The sequence below is a fragment of the Phallusia mammillata genome, chromosome 1 (genome assembly GCF_965637545.1).
Source record: "Phallusia mammillata chromosome 1, kaPhaMamm4.hap1.1, whole genome shotgun sequence".
Classification (NCBI taxonomy): domain Eukaryota; kingdom Metazoa; phylum Chordata; class Ascidiacea; order Phlebobranchia; family Ascidiidae; genus Phallusia; species Phallusia mammillata.
Genome location: NC_137252.1, coordinates 34,162,200 through 34,177,127, shown reverse-complemented (window position 1 = coordinate 34,177,127; position 14,928 = coordinate 34,162,200). Strand labels below are relative to the sequence as shown.

At 38.6% G+C, this 14,928-nt stretch overlaps 1 protein-coding gene across 2 annotated transcripts; it reads left to right on the top strand.

Annotated features, from left to right (window-relative positions):
- The first annotated feature begins 2,409 nt into the window (after window positions 1-2,409).
- LOC145237720 (uncharacterized) lies at window positions 2,410-4,248 on the top strand. 2 transcript variants are annotated; one of them, XM_080100699.1, is made up of 4 exons: window positions 2,410-2,599; window positions 2,658-2,873; window positions 3,041-3,247; window positions 4,029-4,248. In XM_080100699.1, the coding sequence occupies exons 1-4, from the start codon at window positions 2,435-2,437 to the stop codon at window positions 4,224-4,226; spliced, it is 786 nt and encodes a 261-aa protein (XP_079956825.1). In that variant the 5' UTR covers window positions 2,410-2,434; the 3' UTR covers window positions 4,227-4,248. The 2 variants fall into 2 exon arrangements, with proteins under 2 accessions (XP_079956825.1, XP_079956818.1); XM_080100692.1 differs by having other exon boundaries at window positions 2,410-2,602.
- The last annotated feature ends 10,680 nt before the right edge of the window (window positions 4,249-14,928 follow it).

Sequence of the window (14,928 nt, the reverse complement as noted above, 5' to 3'; positions counted from 1 at the left end):
GGTGAAACTCATGCTAATCCGAATCGCAGTTGCCTTTTTGCCAGCGTTTTGTCTGCGTGCGGTTACAACCCTTGCAGTTTTATCTTTTACTTCCTTTGTCAGAAAACATACGGCGTAACTTTAGTAACACGTAACAGTTGCAGTCTGGATTCAAATTGACTATACCGCCATTCAGGCGTGATCTTTCTTGCGACGCTTTAAGTCAGGGGCGGGCAACCTGCGGCCTGCGGGCCGCATGCGGCCCTTCATCGAATGTTGTGCGGCCCGCAGAGACGCTTGGATTTCAAAAGTACTGGCAGAGTCAAATTATTACATATTTTTGAGATGATTAATGCGCCTGGCGCTAGTTTTCTGCGATCTGGCAAAATGTGGATAGAATCAAATACGAATTATACTTGTAGTTAAGCATATTTGGTAAGAAACAAAGCAAAATCACTTTGTGTTGTGCACATGTGCGGCCCGCGATCCAATTTTGACATTTATAATTGGCCCTACAGTAACGGGTTTGCCACCCCTGCTTTAAGTAGTTGAAAAAAGTTGGGGCGTTTCGGTCTCTGCGTTTGCGCTATTCAACGCCAGGTTCAGTTGTCTCTCCAAATATAGCAGTCAAGTTGCAGCTAGTTCAAGAACATTCGAAGACCAATGGCAAGCAGATCGGACAAACCAAGCATTGCGACAAAAAACGCGAACATGTCACCTCGTAAATATGCATCTGAAAGCTGCGTTTGTTTGAACTTTGAACAAATTTATTGATTTAAGTTTTTAAGTAAGATTTTGCACATTTTTTACCTTAAAAAGCGTTCGACTATTGTGCTACAGTAGAGGCAAGGAAAAGTTTAGTAGCACCTGTTCAATCTCAAAAAACTTTTCCACAACTGTAGGTTAAAATAACTGATCTCTACAATCTAAAGCTTTCAACAGATAGCAATTCAGCATGTGAACATCGATCTTTACAAAGAAAACTGTTAACAACATTAAACTGACTTAAAGTCAAACAGCTCTAAAACGAAGTTGTAACGGACAGTAACGCTCCCCTACAACAAAAACCTTTCCCGCCGTTGCAACCATTACACCAGTGGTGGCCAACCTATGGCGCATGCGCTAAACGTGGCGCATTGTATGATTAGAAAGGGCGCATTGCCTTCTTTTGATAATCATGAAAATTAAATTAATAAACTAATAAATAAATAAAGTAAGTAGGGATGTGCCAAAACTGCAAATGTTCTGTTTGGTCGAGCACCGAGCATCTCACTTTAATGCTCTGTGCTCGGCCGAGCAGGCTCGGTGCATTATGACGTCACAAAAATCCCCTTTCTACGTTTTAGCGCTACAAGGCCTCTTACGTCACCGGCAGTGTTTTTATTAAGCTGTACATGCCAATAAAGTACGTGTTTTTCCACCATTTAGTGCATTTAAAAAATCATTCGTTTTTGTTCATAGACACTCTTCAGAACACTAATTACATATGTTAGCAGGGCATGAATATGCAAATTTAACGCTCGGGTCAGTTTGTGCAAATGCTCGGCTGAGCACCGAGCATTAAAAACAGTGATGCTCGGTACCGAGTACTCGGGTTCTGGCTCGGCTCGGCCCATCCCTAAAAGTAAGCCAGCCCTATTAATTATATAAAATAAACCAGGTAAATAAATTTGATCAAGTTTATCAGAGTTATTTTTTACTTAATAGTTCTTATTTCTTATTACTATCCTTCTCATGCAAAAGTTGTTTCTTTCTATATACAAGAAGTAGTCATAGAAGGTGGGGTTACGAGACATTTGTGGCGCATCAAACACAGTATGGAAAAAAGTTGGCGGATGGTATGTAGAAGGTTGGCCACCCCTGCATTACACCATACGTGCATTGTTGCGTCACAACTAGCCATCTTGTATGTGTCCCACTTTAACAGTTTTCTTTGTTTCTACACTTGCAGTCCAGTTAGTGTTACAGTGGAATCTGAGTTAGTTATGAGCGTATTAAGTTGTGTTAAGGTGGATACTTTTATGTGCAGTAAGTAAGATTGTTTGGACTGTTTTGTAGTTATGACGTTCTTTTTTCCATTTGAATAAGATGGTCGAAAATCGTATTAAAACACTCCTCATTTCAATAAAGTGCATGTGAAACTGACCGCTCTTATTCTGCCAGTCGAGAGACTGAAAGGTAGAATTAGCAACAATGCTTGAATTCTACAGAAGTATTCTAGACCAATTGTCAATTGTGTTTGTTGTCTTTTTTTCCTGGGGGGTCAATGTATAGACCTGTCAGTCAAACTTTGAGTATCAAACGGGTTTCTTCAAAACGATTCGGGTTTGGGCCGGGATCGGGCTCCAATGTTCGGCCTGTTTACCACTCTGCACAACAAACCATGTCGGTTTAACACTTTTTACTTAACTATGTTTTTATTTAGCCTATAGTAAAGTGTAGTTGTTGGTTAATAATGGATTCAATGTATGCTAAAAAAGATACTGGTTGGCTCAACCATTACGCTGGAATACATTACGGTGGCCGCTACCTCCAAACAAGATGGAATAAGTTTGTTCCAGCAGAAAATTTTAAATACGTCGAAAATCTTTCGCAGTTGTCGATTGATTCGTTTGATCAGGTAGTACGAAATAAACATTTTATAAGGTTTCTGTACATTTTTTGTTAATTTCACCCAGGAGTGCTCCAACAAAAGAGCTTTGGATCTTGGATGTTGTGTTGGTGGTATCACGTTCAACCTGGCAGCGAAATTTAATGAAGTTATCGGGTTTGATTGTGAAAAAATCTACTTAAAGCTTTGCGATGAGTTGAAGGAAAACGGAAAAGCGTCAATTTATTCGTGTGAAGAGGGAGATCTGGAAAGTGAAATGATAGCGGAGATATCAGATTCAATTGTAAGTTACTGTGCACTTATTTTGTGCTTTTGTTATCCAAAACTTTTGTTTATTGAAGACAACAACTAACTATAGTAAACACTCGGCTTGACTCGAAATATTTCTGTTTAACCCTAGACTTGATTATAGAGTTACCATTACCTGTGGGGTGTTTATTCACTTCGTAGGACCGAAGCAGATGTAGTTTTATATTGGGAGATGTCCATGCTTTGCCGTCTGACATTGGAACGTTCGGTTGTGTGGTGGTGAGCAACTTGCTTCACTGCATCAAAAACCCGATGAAAGTTTTGAAGACGATCCCTGGTCTCTTGGATGAAAACGGAATCTGCGTAATCGCTTCTCCCCACTATTCTTCAGAAAACTTTACACCAAAGGTAATTATGTGTAATTGTTTTTCTTGACGTGAATGTAAAGTTTCACAACCCCAGTATTACCTTGGTCAAATAAAATAAACTCTAATCACCTGTTCAATCTCAAAAATCCCACTAACACAAAAATCAAACTCTTCGGGAGAATGAAGAACATTTGCCAAATTGACTGCTTTAGAAGTTGTAAAGATGTTTCAGTAAATTCGCTTCAGTTACAACTAGTGATTAGTGAGTGATTAGACCAGGGGTGTTCAACCCGCGGCCCGCGGGCCACAATCCGGCCCGCCAAGCCATTTAATGTGGCCCTCAACAACACTCTGATTAGTTTCGATAAAATTAAAAAAGTTGCTCTACGTAACAAGAGTAAGCTAAACCAGCGCATTGAACTTAGTTCACCCGGGCCTATGGTCTTCTATTCGCACTAGGTGCTCGTAGCGTATCTATACCGAATGTGACGTAATATGCCTCTTTGTCTAGTAAACAATTACTTTGTTGTGATAGGCAGTGTTGCGACGAAACTTAATTGCACCTTACATTTTGAAGTTGATTTTAAAAGCAAAATAAAACAAAACGCAGGGGTGTGGAAATAATATGGACATGATATTATAATGCAAGCCGCATCAACAGTAGGGTAAAAACGTGTAAATACGGTACATGAAAATGCGTGTCCCTCGCTTGATGTACGAAATTGGTTATATGGCCCACCGCCGAAAAAGGTTGCACACCCCTGGATTAGACCCACAGTGATTGTAAAACTCAGGCATTAACAAGCCTTCGATGAATTTAGGAGAACTGGATTGGTGGATATTCAAACAAAGATGGACAGGCTGTTAAAGCTTCAACAACTATCAAGGAGATTCTGTCCGATCAAATGGAATTCATTCAGACTGAGGATATTCCATTTGCGATGCAATACCGGATCCGTGATCTTGAGATGAATATTTCAGAAGTCCAAGTCTGGAAGAAGTCGCCAAAAATGAAATAAAAACAGAAAAAATGATAGACAATAATTGATTATTGGTATTTTTTGTAACTCGGCAGGCATTAAAAGGGAATATGTCAATAATCATTTGAGTTTAGTTGAGTTTATTTCTCCGGGCAAAATCGTAGCAGCACAATTGTGCTAAAATATTCACCAAGCCGGAAATAGCTGCGCAACGTTCAGACGTTAAAAAGCGCGACAAAGTGAAGGGCGCAATTGGTGAATAGATGGTAGACGAACTGCAGCTACACCGTTATTTGCAAAGTCCTCTGTGTGATGTGGTGACCCCAGTTACTTTTCATAACTCCGCGCAAAAACAAATTTAACATTTGAACAAACATATTGACGATTCTGAACAATTAGCATTGTGCAAAGTATATTACAATTATTATTCAGACATGCAAATGAGATGAGTTATGTATGAATTAACCCAAGTATGTATGTGATACCTTAAAGCACGGATATATTGAGCGTATTGCATTGTATTGGCTACATACTGCCAATGCAAACCGGCAACTCGAAAAACATGAACTTCATTAACATACAAGAACCGGTTGTATGTATTTTTTGTTAAAGCTCGTATAATTTTAATGAGGTCGGCCCAAAGTTTTGAACAAATTTCAGGTTTTTTAAATTTCAACACGTAGCACTTTGGGGCTTAACCCCGCTCTGGGATTATATAAGTTGAAGACACACCTTAGTTCAAGTCTGTTTATTGCAAGGCACTAAATTCGAATGACGCGTACACTTAATCCAACAACGGAAGAATTGGCGCTTGTCGCGAATCGCATGTCGTTTAAAGACACGCGACACCTTGCTTTAATTCGATTTTGGATTATTAAAACCCGTTGTTAAATCACTAACAAACATATTGCCTATTTACATCTTTTACATCAAATAATGTGAGTTTAAAGTTAGTTGTGACAAACGTTCGATTAAGTGTGAAAAAGTTTTAGTAAATTTTAAAATTGATTTTTTTTAAATTGAATTAGTAAAAAGGAAAACAAAAACCTGCATCTTAAACAGTGGTTCTCACACTTTTTCATAATATTTTCAAAACGGTCACTTTGCCATTATTTCGAGGACTCACGTTCCTTAAGCCTGAATGTGTTTTTAAGAAAAAACGAAAGTTGATTGCAGCATTTTAGCTAGTGTAGTGATCAATAAGTTGTCTCGGTACAAGCTATAAACCGAGTCACTACAAATGTTCGCTGATGAGTCTCAAGGTTACAACCGCGTCACTACAAATTAAAGAAGGTATACCACCGTCCTTAACCTCCCAAGCTCCTGGGCTTGTCAGGACCGGAGTCCTGGAAACTCCACACACGTGTCTTGCACTTCGGTTCGTTTGTTTATTACTTCTGAAAGGCACAAGAAGGAACAGGGACAGAAAGAGAGGCAAGAGAAAAGATCGAAATGAACGAGTGCGGTTTATATATATACTCCGGATAAAGGCGTTAAATCGTACACATGTGCTCTTGCGATTGGCTCTTGCACAATTACCACATAAAGCATCGTCCAATCACAGCACGAGACAAAACATACGGTTAAAGCACATAAACACCAGATCACAAAGTTGCATCTGCATCCTAATTAACTGCGTCAGGAAATATTAAAAAGTCCGAACACGATTTGTCATTACAGTGGGATTTGGTTGCTATACATTTTAACTTCCTCGCAGCCTTTGAGCTAGCGAGTCAAAAACGAGCTATTTTGGTAAACAAATATTGCAAAGTTTGCACAAATTATGTCGCAACCGCTACAAAATACCCCCTGGCCATGTTTTTGAGCAATGGGCAATATATGGTCATTGCGGGATTGGGCATGAAAGTGGCACACAAGAAAATACATATCATACACAACAGAAAACAGTACGCAATTGAAAATTTGTTGATTTTTGAAAGTTTCTGGATCAACCACACAACGATGCACAAGTAACATAACAAATACGATATTGTCTGTATTAGGCATTAAAACGTTTAAACTGATACATTCAAAAACAAACAACATTCGCTTTTACACCACACTAATTATCGAATTTGATTATCGCGTTTCGAGCGTAACGTTTTGTTTCTGGATATTGATTGTCTCCAATCTTCAGACATCTGAATTGCTGAAATTCGGTGTCTGTCAGTATGGTGAATTTGAATGTCCTTTGCTCTTGATCGCAATAGCGGTTCGAAGCCACGTCGCTTCTGAAACAACAAAATAACAAGCAGTATACCGCAATAACAATGACATTATTTTACATGAAAGTTTCTACGTTTCAATGTGTAACAATAGAACATAGTAATTACGGTAGAGCAGCGCATTTATTGCCTGAGAATCGAATTCAATATTATGTGTTACAATTGGGCAGGCAATAAACTTTGCAATTGAAGCGGTAGTCTTGGCTGACTAAACTCGACAAAATTGTACAAAAATTGAATACGTTTGATAAAGCAGAACACGAAATCAAGTTGTGATTATGCCCCCAAGCTAGCCGATGTTCAGACTAAACCTTAAATTGTAGATGGTACTCAGGAGTATATTGATGTAAATAATCATTCGCATGAAATATAATAGTATTCATTCCTCGTGGGAAAGTAATAAAAAAATACATACGTGTATCAAGTCATGCTCAGAAACTACAAGCTTCGATAATCATTCGTTCATTGTAAAGACCGCCCACTTGGCGTAGAAAAAGTAACAACACCGCCCCATTGGCGTAACATTCATGAATAAGAAATAGTAAAACAAAGCCTAGTTGGCATATTTGTAACATAGTTGGGCGACAGATATAATTTCTGTAAAGTTTCGTAATATAATAATATAAGATTTTTTATAAATATTTGTTTAATTTTATTTCCTGGGCGCAGCGAAATCTTGACATGGTATAGTGACCCAGGAAAATCACTTCTCGTTAGATTGTTCCCTTCATTTGTATGCGCACTTCTGATACTGTCGTAGGGTGATCATTCCTATCGGTCGTACACAGAGTGAACGCATGACGTACTATTTGAAGGGATCTAATAAGCCGCAATTCGTGCTCAACGTTGCCTACGTGTTGGCACATGGCATTGCGACCCGTGTGATATTATCGAATGCAAAGGGTAAGTAAAGTGTGCACCTCTGGCTGGCATAATGCCAGAGTTGGTAAGCATTCGCGAATTTCTGTCGCCAATATTTATATTTTCTTCATTTTTATTTAATTTGTGATAGGCAACAAATAAGACAAAAAAGTACACTCCTGTGGTTTGGCTAGGGGACAGCACCTATTCGATTTGGTTCTTTTTATGGTTAGATTATGCGTTTCTTAAAGTCAGGCGCATGAGGTCTACAAAGACCGGTACAAAATTCTTTGTGCGCATATGACGTAACATGAGTTGTAAAAACATTTACTTCTGTTAAACAAAAATGCATTCAAATAACAAATCAGCCAAGAATAGCACTTCAATATTTGCTCACCTCGTTTAAGAAAAGACATCGCACTGCGGTGTGACTGATCGAACGATGATATAGAAACATGATCCAAACGGTGAGAAACAAAAACAAACGTTCGACGTTAATGACAACACATAAAATACAGTTTTCTGCAAAAAAATGAAACGTTTACAACTTCTTAGCTTAACGATGCAGTCCAAACATTTGGACGGCAAACTGGTAATTCTTTCGGTCTCTTGTAGTAAACTTCGCTGCCATCACTCGAGCTTTTCTGAAGTTACCACTTGTTAAACAGCAAATGTTTTGTAAGTTCTCCTCTCTCGAGCGGCACCAAATTTTGTAGTGTTAATAAGGTTGTCTCGGTACAAGCTATAAACCGAGTCACTACAAATGTTCGCTGATGAGTCTCAAGGTTACAACCGCGTCACTACAAATTAAAGAAGGTATACCACCGTCTTTCACCTCCCAAGCTCCTGGGCTTGTCAGGACCGGAGTCCTGGAAACTCCACACACGTGTCTTGCACTTCGGTTCGTTTGTTTATTACTTCTGAAAGGCACAAGAAGGAACAGGGACAGAAAGAGAGGCAAGAGAAAAGATCGAAATGAACGAGTGCGGAAGTACTTCAACCTTTTCGCGCGATCCCACAAAAATTGCGTCACGGACCCCTAAAGGACCGCGGACCCCAGTTTGGGAACCGCTGTTCTAAAACTTGCAGTTTGAAATAACACAACCTTTTTTATTAACACCCCAAAAAGAAACGTGTTTTCAATTGCATGCTGTGATAAAATATTCCTGTATGTTAATTATGTTTTTCTCGTATGTTTTTGCATTTTTTCCAGACTTGGACTTCTGCAATAGACACTTGAAAAGTGCGGGATTGGTCTTGAAGTACAAAAGGAATATCCACTGTCTCAATCAGTTCCATTTCCTTGGACAGAATATCAATTTTTGTTTGTGTTGAAGAAACCTCTTGTCCTTCTTTATTGTAATAACCACCGGGCCAGTTCTCCTAAAATAAACAAATCTTTAACAAATGTTTAAAGAAAACAACATGTCCACTTTAACTATGTACCAAGTGTAACTGAACAGACATAATGCAAGTTGCCACTTGGACAAAATCATTTAGAAATAAATGAAAGAACAACGGTTAAAACAACTCAGTTTGTGACAACTTTAATGTTTACATTTCCAAGGACAATATTGGTGTTCATTTTCTTGCGCTCCATAACGTTCTACTTGCCTTTTGGAAAAGCGCCGGTCGCGTAATTGTTTTACCTTACTTAAGTTTTTGACAAAGTCAACAATTTGTTGGTACATTGCTTCACAATTCATTTTGTTCAAAACAAAAATTTTGTGACATTACTTTAGGTGTGAATGCTTCCAAGAACGTATGGGGAGATGCGACCACGCAGATGCCTTTATCAGCCACAAGGTTAGGGAGACTCTTTAAAACCTTTACAGGGTTTTCGAGACGGTCAATCACGTTGCTTATTACCACACAACCGAACTTTCCCAGGTCAGAAGGCAAAGCATGAGCATCTTCCCACAAAAAACTGCACCTGCTTCGGTCCTTTAAAAAATTGAGCAGAACAGTCAACGTAAAGCAATTTAAGTACGTATGCATATGAGCAAATAACGTTGTTTTATTTGGTGGGTTGTGTACACCACCAATAAGAAAACCTTATCAACTTACAATTGAATCTGTTATCTCAGCCATCATTTCTGTTTCCAGCTCTCCCTCTTCGCACGGGTAAATTGTCGCTTTTCCGTTTTTCTTCAGTTTCTCGCAAAGTTCTATGAAACCTTTGGAGTAGTCGATACCAATAACTTCATCAAATTTCGCCGCCAGGTTGAACGTGATACCACCAACACCACAACCAAGATCCAAAGCTCTTTTGTTGGTGCATGTCTGGATATAAACATGGAATTGAATAATCGCCTATGAATGTAGCTACTCTATGTTAGGGTTGCCATATTTTATGACACAGAATCCCTGACAAAATTTATCTTGGTTGCGTTGGCCCAGTTTTTCTCAAACTTCAAGTCTGAATTTGAACGTATAAGTGTGAATGTGTATTTCAGAAAAAACGAAAGTTGATTGTAGGATTTTAGCTAGTTATGCAAAATTGCACATAACAATGATCCAAATCTGTCGTCACAGACAAGACAAAAACATTACAATTGTGCGCGAATAATTGCATTTTTGTTAGTTGTGACGCAATAAAGCTTATTGTTTAGCAATGGAGATGGTCGATTCTCACTTTCACTTTGATTTAAACTTGTTCAGTTGCACAAACTGACGCCAAATAAGAATATAGAATTATTTCCACCTTTTCGTGGTTCCCGCAAAACGCCCTAAAGGACCGCGGATCCCAGTTTTGAGAACCTTTTTTCTGCGACCAATTTTACACAGAAAAAAACACAAAAACAATGAGAGCCACACAGACCTTTTTAAATTTGAAATAAAATGAGTAAAAATGTTTTTATGTCTCACGACATTCGACTTTTTGTTGTGTGTTGATTCCTTGCATATTAGGTACACAGTTAAAGCAAATGAAATTTTCCACGTTCCCACGTTGCATCGAATGCTGTGTTTTCTTGAGACGCGGATTTTTATTTAACGCGCATTGTCAGACAACTAATAACAAACAGGTATTGTTACACGCGCACACACACTACAAAACGAAACAGTAACCTTGTTTGTTAACCTGCGCGCCGCCAGTTTACCTCTTTACGTTTCATGCTACAAGCGGTGGTAGCCAGCTACTAGAAACTTTCTCCGTTGGTACATTAATTCCATAGTATATATATCTATTTTTTTCTTAAATTCCTGACTTTTAAGTACATTTTAACATTTCTCCCTGACGCAAATTTAAACACTAAATTCCCTGACATGTCAGGGAAAATCCGGACGTATGGCAACCCTACTCTATGTTAGTGTGTATTATGATTTAAAAAAGGTACATGCATATTTTACTGATGTAATGGATATCTTTAGTACATTTTAAAAAGATAAAATCTTTCACACAAAAAACGTTTGTAACAACCCAATAGCCTGTATACTAAGCAATCTTATTTTTTACGATCCTATTGATTAATGCGTCCCGAAACATAGTATATTTACAGCTACTGTAAGTAACCTAAACACAAATAAAACTGATACCTCATCCACAGATTTAATCGACAACTTAGAAAGTGTCTCCACAAATTCAAAATTTTCGGCTGGAAGAAATTTGCTCCATCGATTTTGAAGGTAGCGGGTGCCGTAATGCATTCCAGCATACTGGTTCAGCCAGATCATATGTTTTCTAGCATAAAGCGACTCCATCCTTTACCATAACAATAAGACTGCATGAAAGGTAGTAATCATATTTTCATGGTTTTGAACATAATGATGTCAATACACATTATTTTGGCTATCGTAAAACCGTTTAATCAGACCAGCAGGGTTGCACAACCTTCGTGGTGGAGACGAACTTATGCGACCGTGACCATGTAGCCTACAAGTAACTAAAGAACCTGTGATGCGGCCGTCATCGCAAAAACAAACCAAATTGACAAAAAAGTCTACTGAAGACTCGTAGGACGAAGCTTTCTGCTGTACTCGACCATCAATGCACACCCTGTGCGCATGTAGACTCGTTGAATTTGGCACAGTTTGAACTCAGATTAATCGTGAACTTATATTTTTTGTTTACAGCCAAACCTATAAAGCTGACAAAACTAGTACACAGCAAGACACAAACTTAAACATCGCATAGTGCTTGTCTCATGTACATGACTGCTGAATAGCCTGCGTAAAACTGCAACTGCAAAATAACACATGTCAGCATTTTGTCTGTGTGCAGATCTACCCGTTGCAGTTTTCTTATCTATTTCCTTAGTCAGAAAACATGCGGGTAGCCATATAAGGTCTGCTGTACAGTCGCAGTCTGGATTGATTTATGTACCTTTCAAAGTTTAGCTGATGCTGATGATTTTGTAGTTAAGACAAGTATTGGTTCGAGACGAGTTATAATACTGTTTTCTTATCATTGTTTGCGAGTACATTTCAGTCACAAAATCTTTGCAGCAGTTTGGTTATAAACCGAGTAGTTAATACCTGTGTGTAGGCAACATGGTTCAATCACCAATGCAAGGCCACAGACAGATTTATAAACTACATACTGAGTCAAAGGGTGGTTGTACATTAGGTCATTTAGTTGAAAATAGAAAAATATACCATTGTTTTGTGGATTGTAGTGTCGCCATTGTTAAAAATGGAATCGATTTATGCCAAGAAAGATTCCGGATGGGTCAACCATTACGCTGGAATTCATTACGGTTCCCACTATCTTCAAAAAAGATGGAGCAAATTTCTTCCAGTGGAAAATTTTGAATACGTCGAGAGACTTTCAAAGTTGCTTATGGAATCCTTTGATGATGTAAGTTATTTCAGATCAAATATTTTCAGTTTGTTTTATTTACCTTTTTTTTATTTTGAACAGTCGTGCACCAATAAAGGAGCTTTGGATCTTGGATGTTGTGTTGGTGGTGTCACGTTTAACCTGGCAGCGAAATTTGATGAAATTATCGGGTTAGATATCAACAAAGGCTTTTTAGAGGTTTGTGAGAAGTTAAAGCAAAACGGGAAAGCAACAATGTACTCGTGTGAAGAGGGTGACCTGGAAAAAGAAATGTTAGCTGTGATACCAGATTCAATTGTACGTTGGTCTAAACTTAGCCTACTTTTAATATTGTGTTACCCAATAAGTTACTATTGTTTATTGATGACAAAAGTTAATGATGATAAACACCCAAATTGAATTGAGTTGCTAGTCAAATGTATATTCATTAATAACTATTTTTTGTCCATAATTCTTAGGACCGAAGCAGGTGCAGTTTTATATTGGGAGATGTCCATGCTTTGCCTTCTGACATTGGAACGTTCGGTTGTGTGGTGGTGAGCAACTTGCTTCACTGCATCAAAAACCCGATAAAAGTTTTGAAGACAATCCCTGGTCTCTTGGATGATAACGGTGTAGGAAATAGGTAGGTATGTGTATTACGTGTTCTTGCGCTTCCGATTGTGCTAACAGCAATAGTCCAGCCGTTGGTTAGTTTGTTTTATTATAACACCAACAGTAATGCAATTTAAACGTGGCTTGACGTAATGTGATTCATACGCCCAACCGAAGTCGAATCGAATAGAATAATGTCCAGGGGTAGGGCGAAGCCCTTGTGCCCTGTGACCCTGTGGCCCACGAGAACTTGAAACACACGGTATATAAATACGTATCAAAACAACGTCATTAAACTACGCACGTGGGATCTGTTATTGGCCTGGAGGTACAGAACGTTTCCATCCTGTGTTCAAAACATCAATTAGCAATTATATGGGATGTACCTCTGCGGTCTCACACAATCAAACACTTGAGGTATATAAATCACGTAATGGGAAAACTTACAAGTCACGTCCGCTCTTACTCATGACGTCAATGCGAATATTACATCATTATGTTACATTAGTCTTCCTCCAAAAAGTGTTTTACAAGAAACATTCACAAGAAAGAATTGTGAAACAACATGTGAAAACAATTGTGACGATACGAAAGAAAAACATTTAATTAACCACACCAAAACTGATACGCGTTAACTAACAGTAAAATTTGTCATAACGCTTGCGCGTCTCTCGAGCTCGGTTGTCGACAGTTATCCGAAAATTCGAGAATCGGGCTCAGCAGTGGTATGGGAAATTCAAATGTCCTCCTTCATTGTGCCACAAGTAGTTGTATGAATTCACATTTCTGCAACAATAAAATAAACAGCAGTACACGTACATAAACGGTTTGCTTTGTGCTAGAGCAAAATTTAGATGCAATTACAAATAACAAAACATCACTAAATAAATATCGCCTTTACTCTACGTGGTCAAAGTTATTCACGCAATATGCTTCGGTAAGCAACATCTGAGGCAGCTATGGCCTAGTAAAGATATCTGGTCTAGTGTCTAATGCATCATGTTTCCAATTGGGACGCCATCTAGCCAGTAAAGGTATAGCAACCTTGTGAAGTGTCATGGGAGAATATAAGTGCGGGGAAAAGCTTATCCCGTCAAAAATAGAGCATGTTGCTTGCAGACAATAAGGACTGGTGTAAAGCAGGTACGCGCGAGAAGCTAACGTATTTCTCAGAACCACGAAAAGTAAAAAATTGTGGTGATCAGTCACAATCGCTACCAAGAGCTAACTTTTCCTAGGTGGCATACTAGAGAATAAAGTGTCTCAACTCGCAAAGTCGAGTCTCCACGAAGCTAATGGATATCGAGACAAGCAAAAGCAATAATAAAAAGCTTAGTTTCGAAATTAATAGTTCAAATTAAGTGTGTGTTTACCATAAGTAGCTTTTAAACTAGCACATTACAAATAAAGAGACAAATAAGGTGTTAGTATAACATATCCCGAGAATGGGGTAGGCAAAGAACTTAATGACATAGTAAAAACAAAAAGGTAAAACTTAACTGGTAAGATTTAAGAAGCGTCATCGTTGAAGTAGTGATTTATGACGATGCCTAATGTATTTGCTTGTTCCATTTGTTCCGTAATCCAGTTGTAATAGACAGTTTGTGTTTCCGATCTCCGTACCTCGAATAATGTGAATCCCGTACACGATGGATTGATTGATTGATTGATAGTAACCTTCTAGCACTTGGCAAGGCTTAATGCTTGTTCGTCGACTCGTCGTAGTCGAAGCTATGCTTGATTGTTGCGGGGTTAAGTTGTACCGCTTGCTTGATTGTTGCTTGACACTTGAATGGATCAGAAGGTTATTTGTTGAATTGTTTAAGAAGGATTATCCTCGTTTAGATGATGTAAGATCTTCCGACCAAAAAGTACAATTGTTTTGGTACTCACGGTCACAGTTGTTGTTGTTGTTTGACGTATTTCTTCTTCTCTTCTTGCAATTTACTGCTGGTAGCAAATCACGTCGGGGTCACCAATTGTAGGAAATAGGTAGGTATGTGTATTACGTGTTCTTGCGCTTCCGATTGTGCTAACAGCAATAGTCCAGCCGTTGGTTAGTTTGTTTTATTATAACACCAACAGTAATGCAATTTAAACGTGGCTTGACGTAATGTGATTCATACGCCCAACCGAAGTCGAATCGAATAGAATAATGTCCAGGGGTAGGGCGAAGCCCTTGTGCCCTGTGACCCTGTGGCCCACGAGAACTTGAAACACACGGTATATAAATACGTATCAAAACAACGTCATTAAACTACGCACGTGGGATCTGTTATTG

What these genes read in the sequence shown, in the direction of transcription:
- LOC145237720 (XM_080100692.1), top strand. Translation starts at nt 2,435, where the DNA reads ATGGATTCAATGTATGCTAAAAAAGATACTGGTTGGCTCAACCATTAC. An exon ending in TTGATTCGTTTGATCAGGTA is followed by an intron (nt 2,603 to 2,657) that starts GTACGAAATAAA and finishes AATTTCACCCAG; the next exon opens with GAGTGCTCCAACAAAAGAGC. An exon ending in CAGAAAACTTTACACCAAAG is followed by an intron (nt 3,248 to 4,028) that starts GTAATTATGTGT and finishes CGATGAATTTAG; the next exon opens with GAGAACTGGATTGGTGGATA.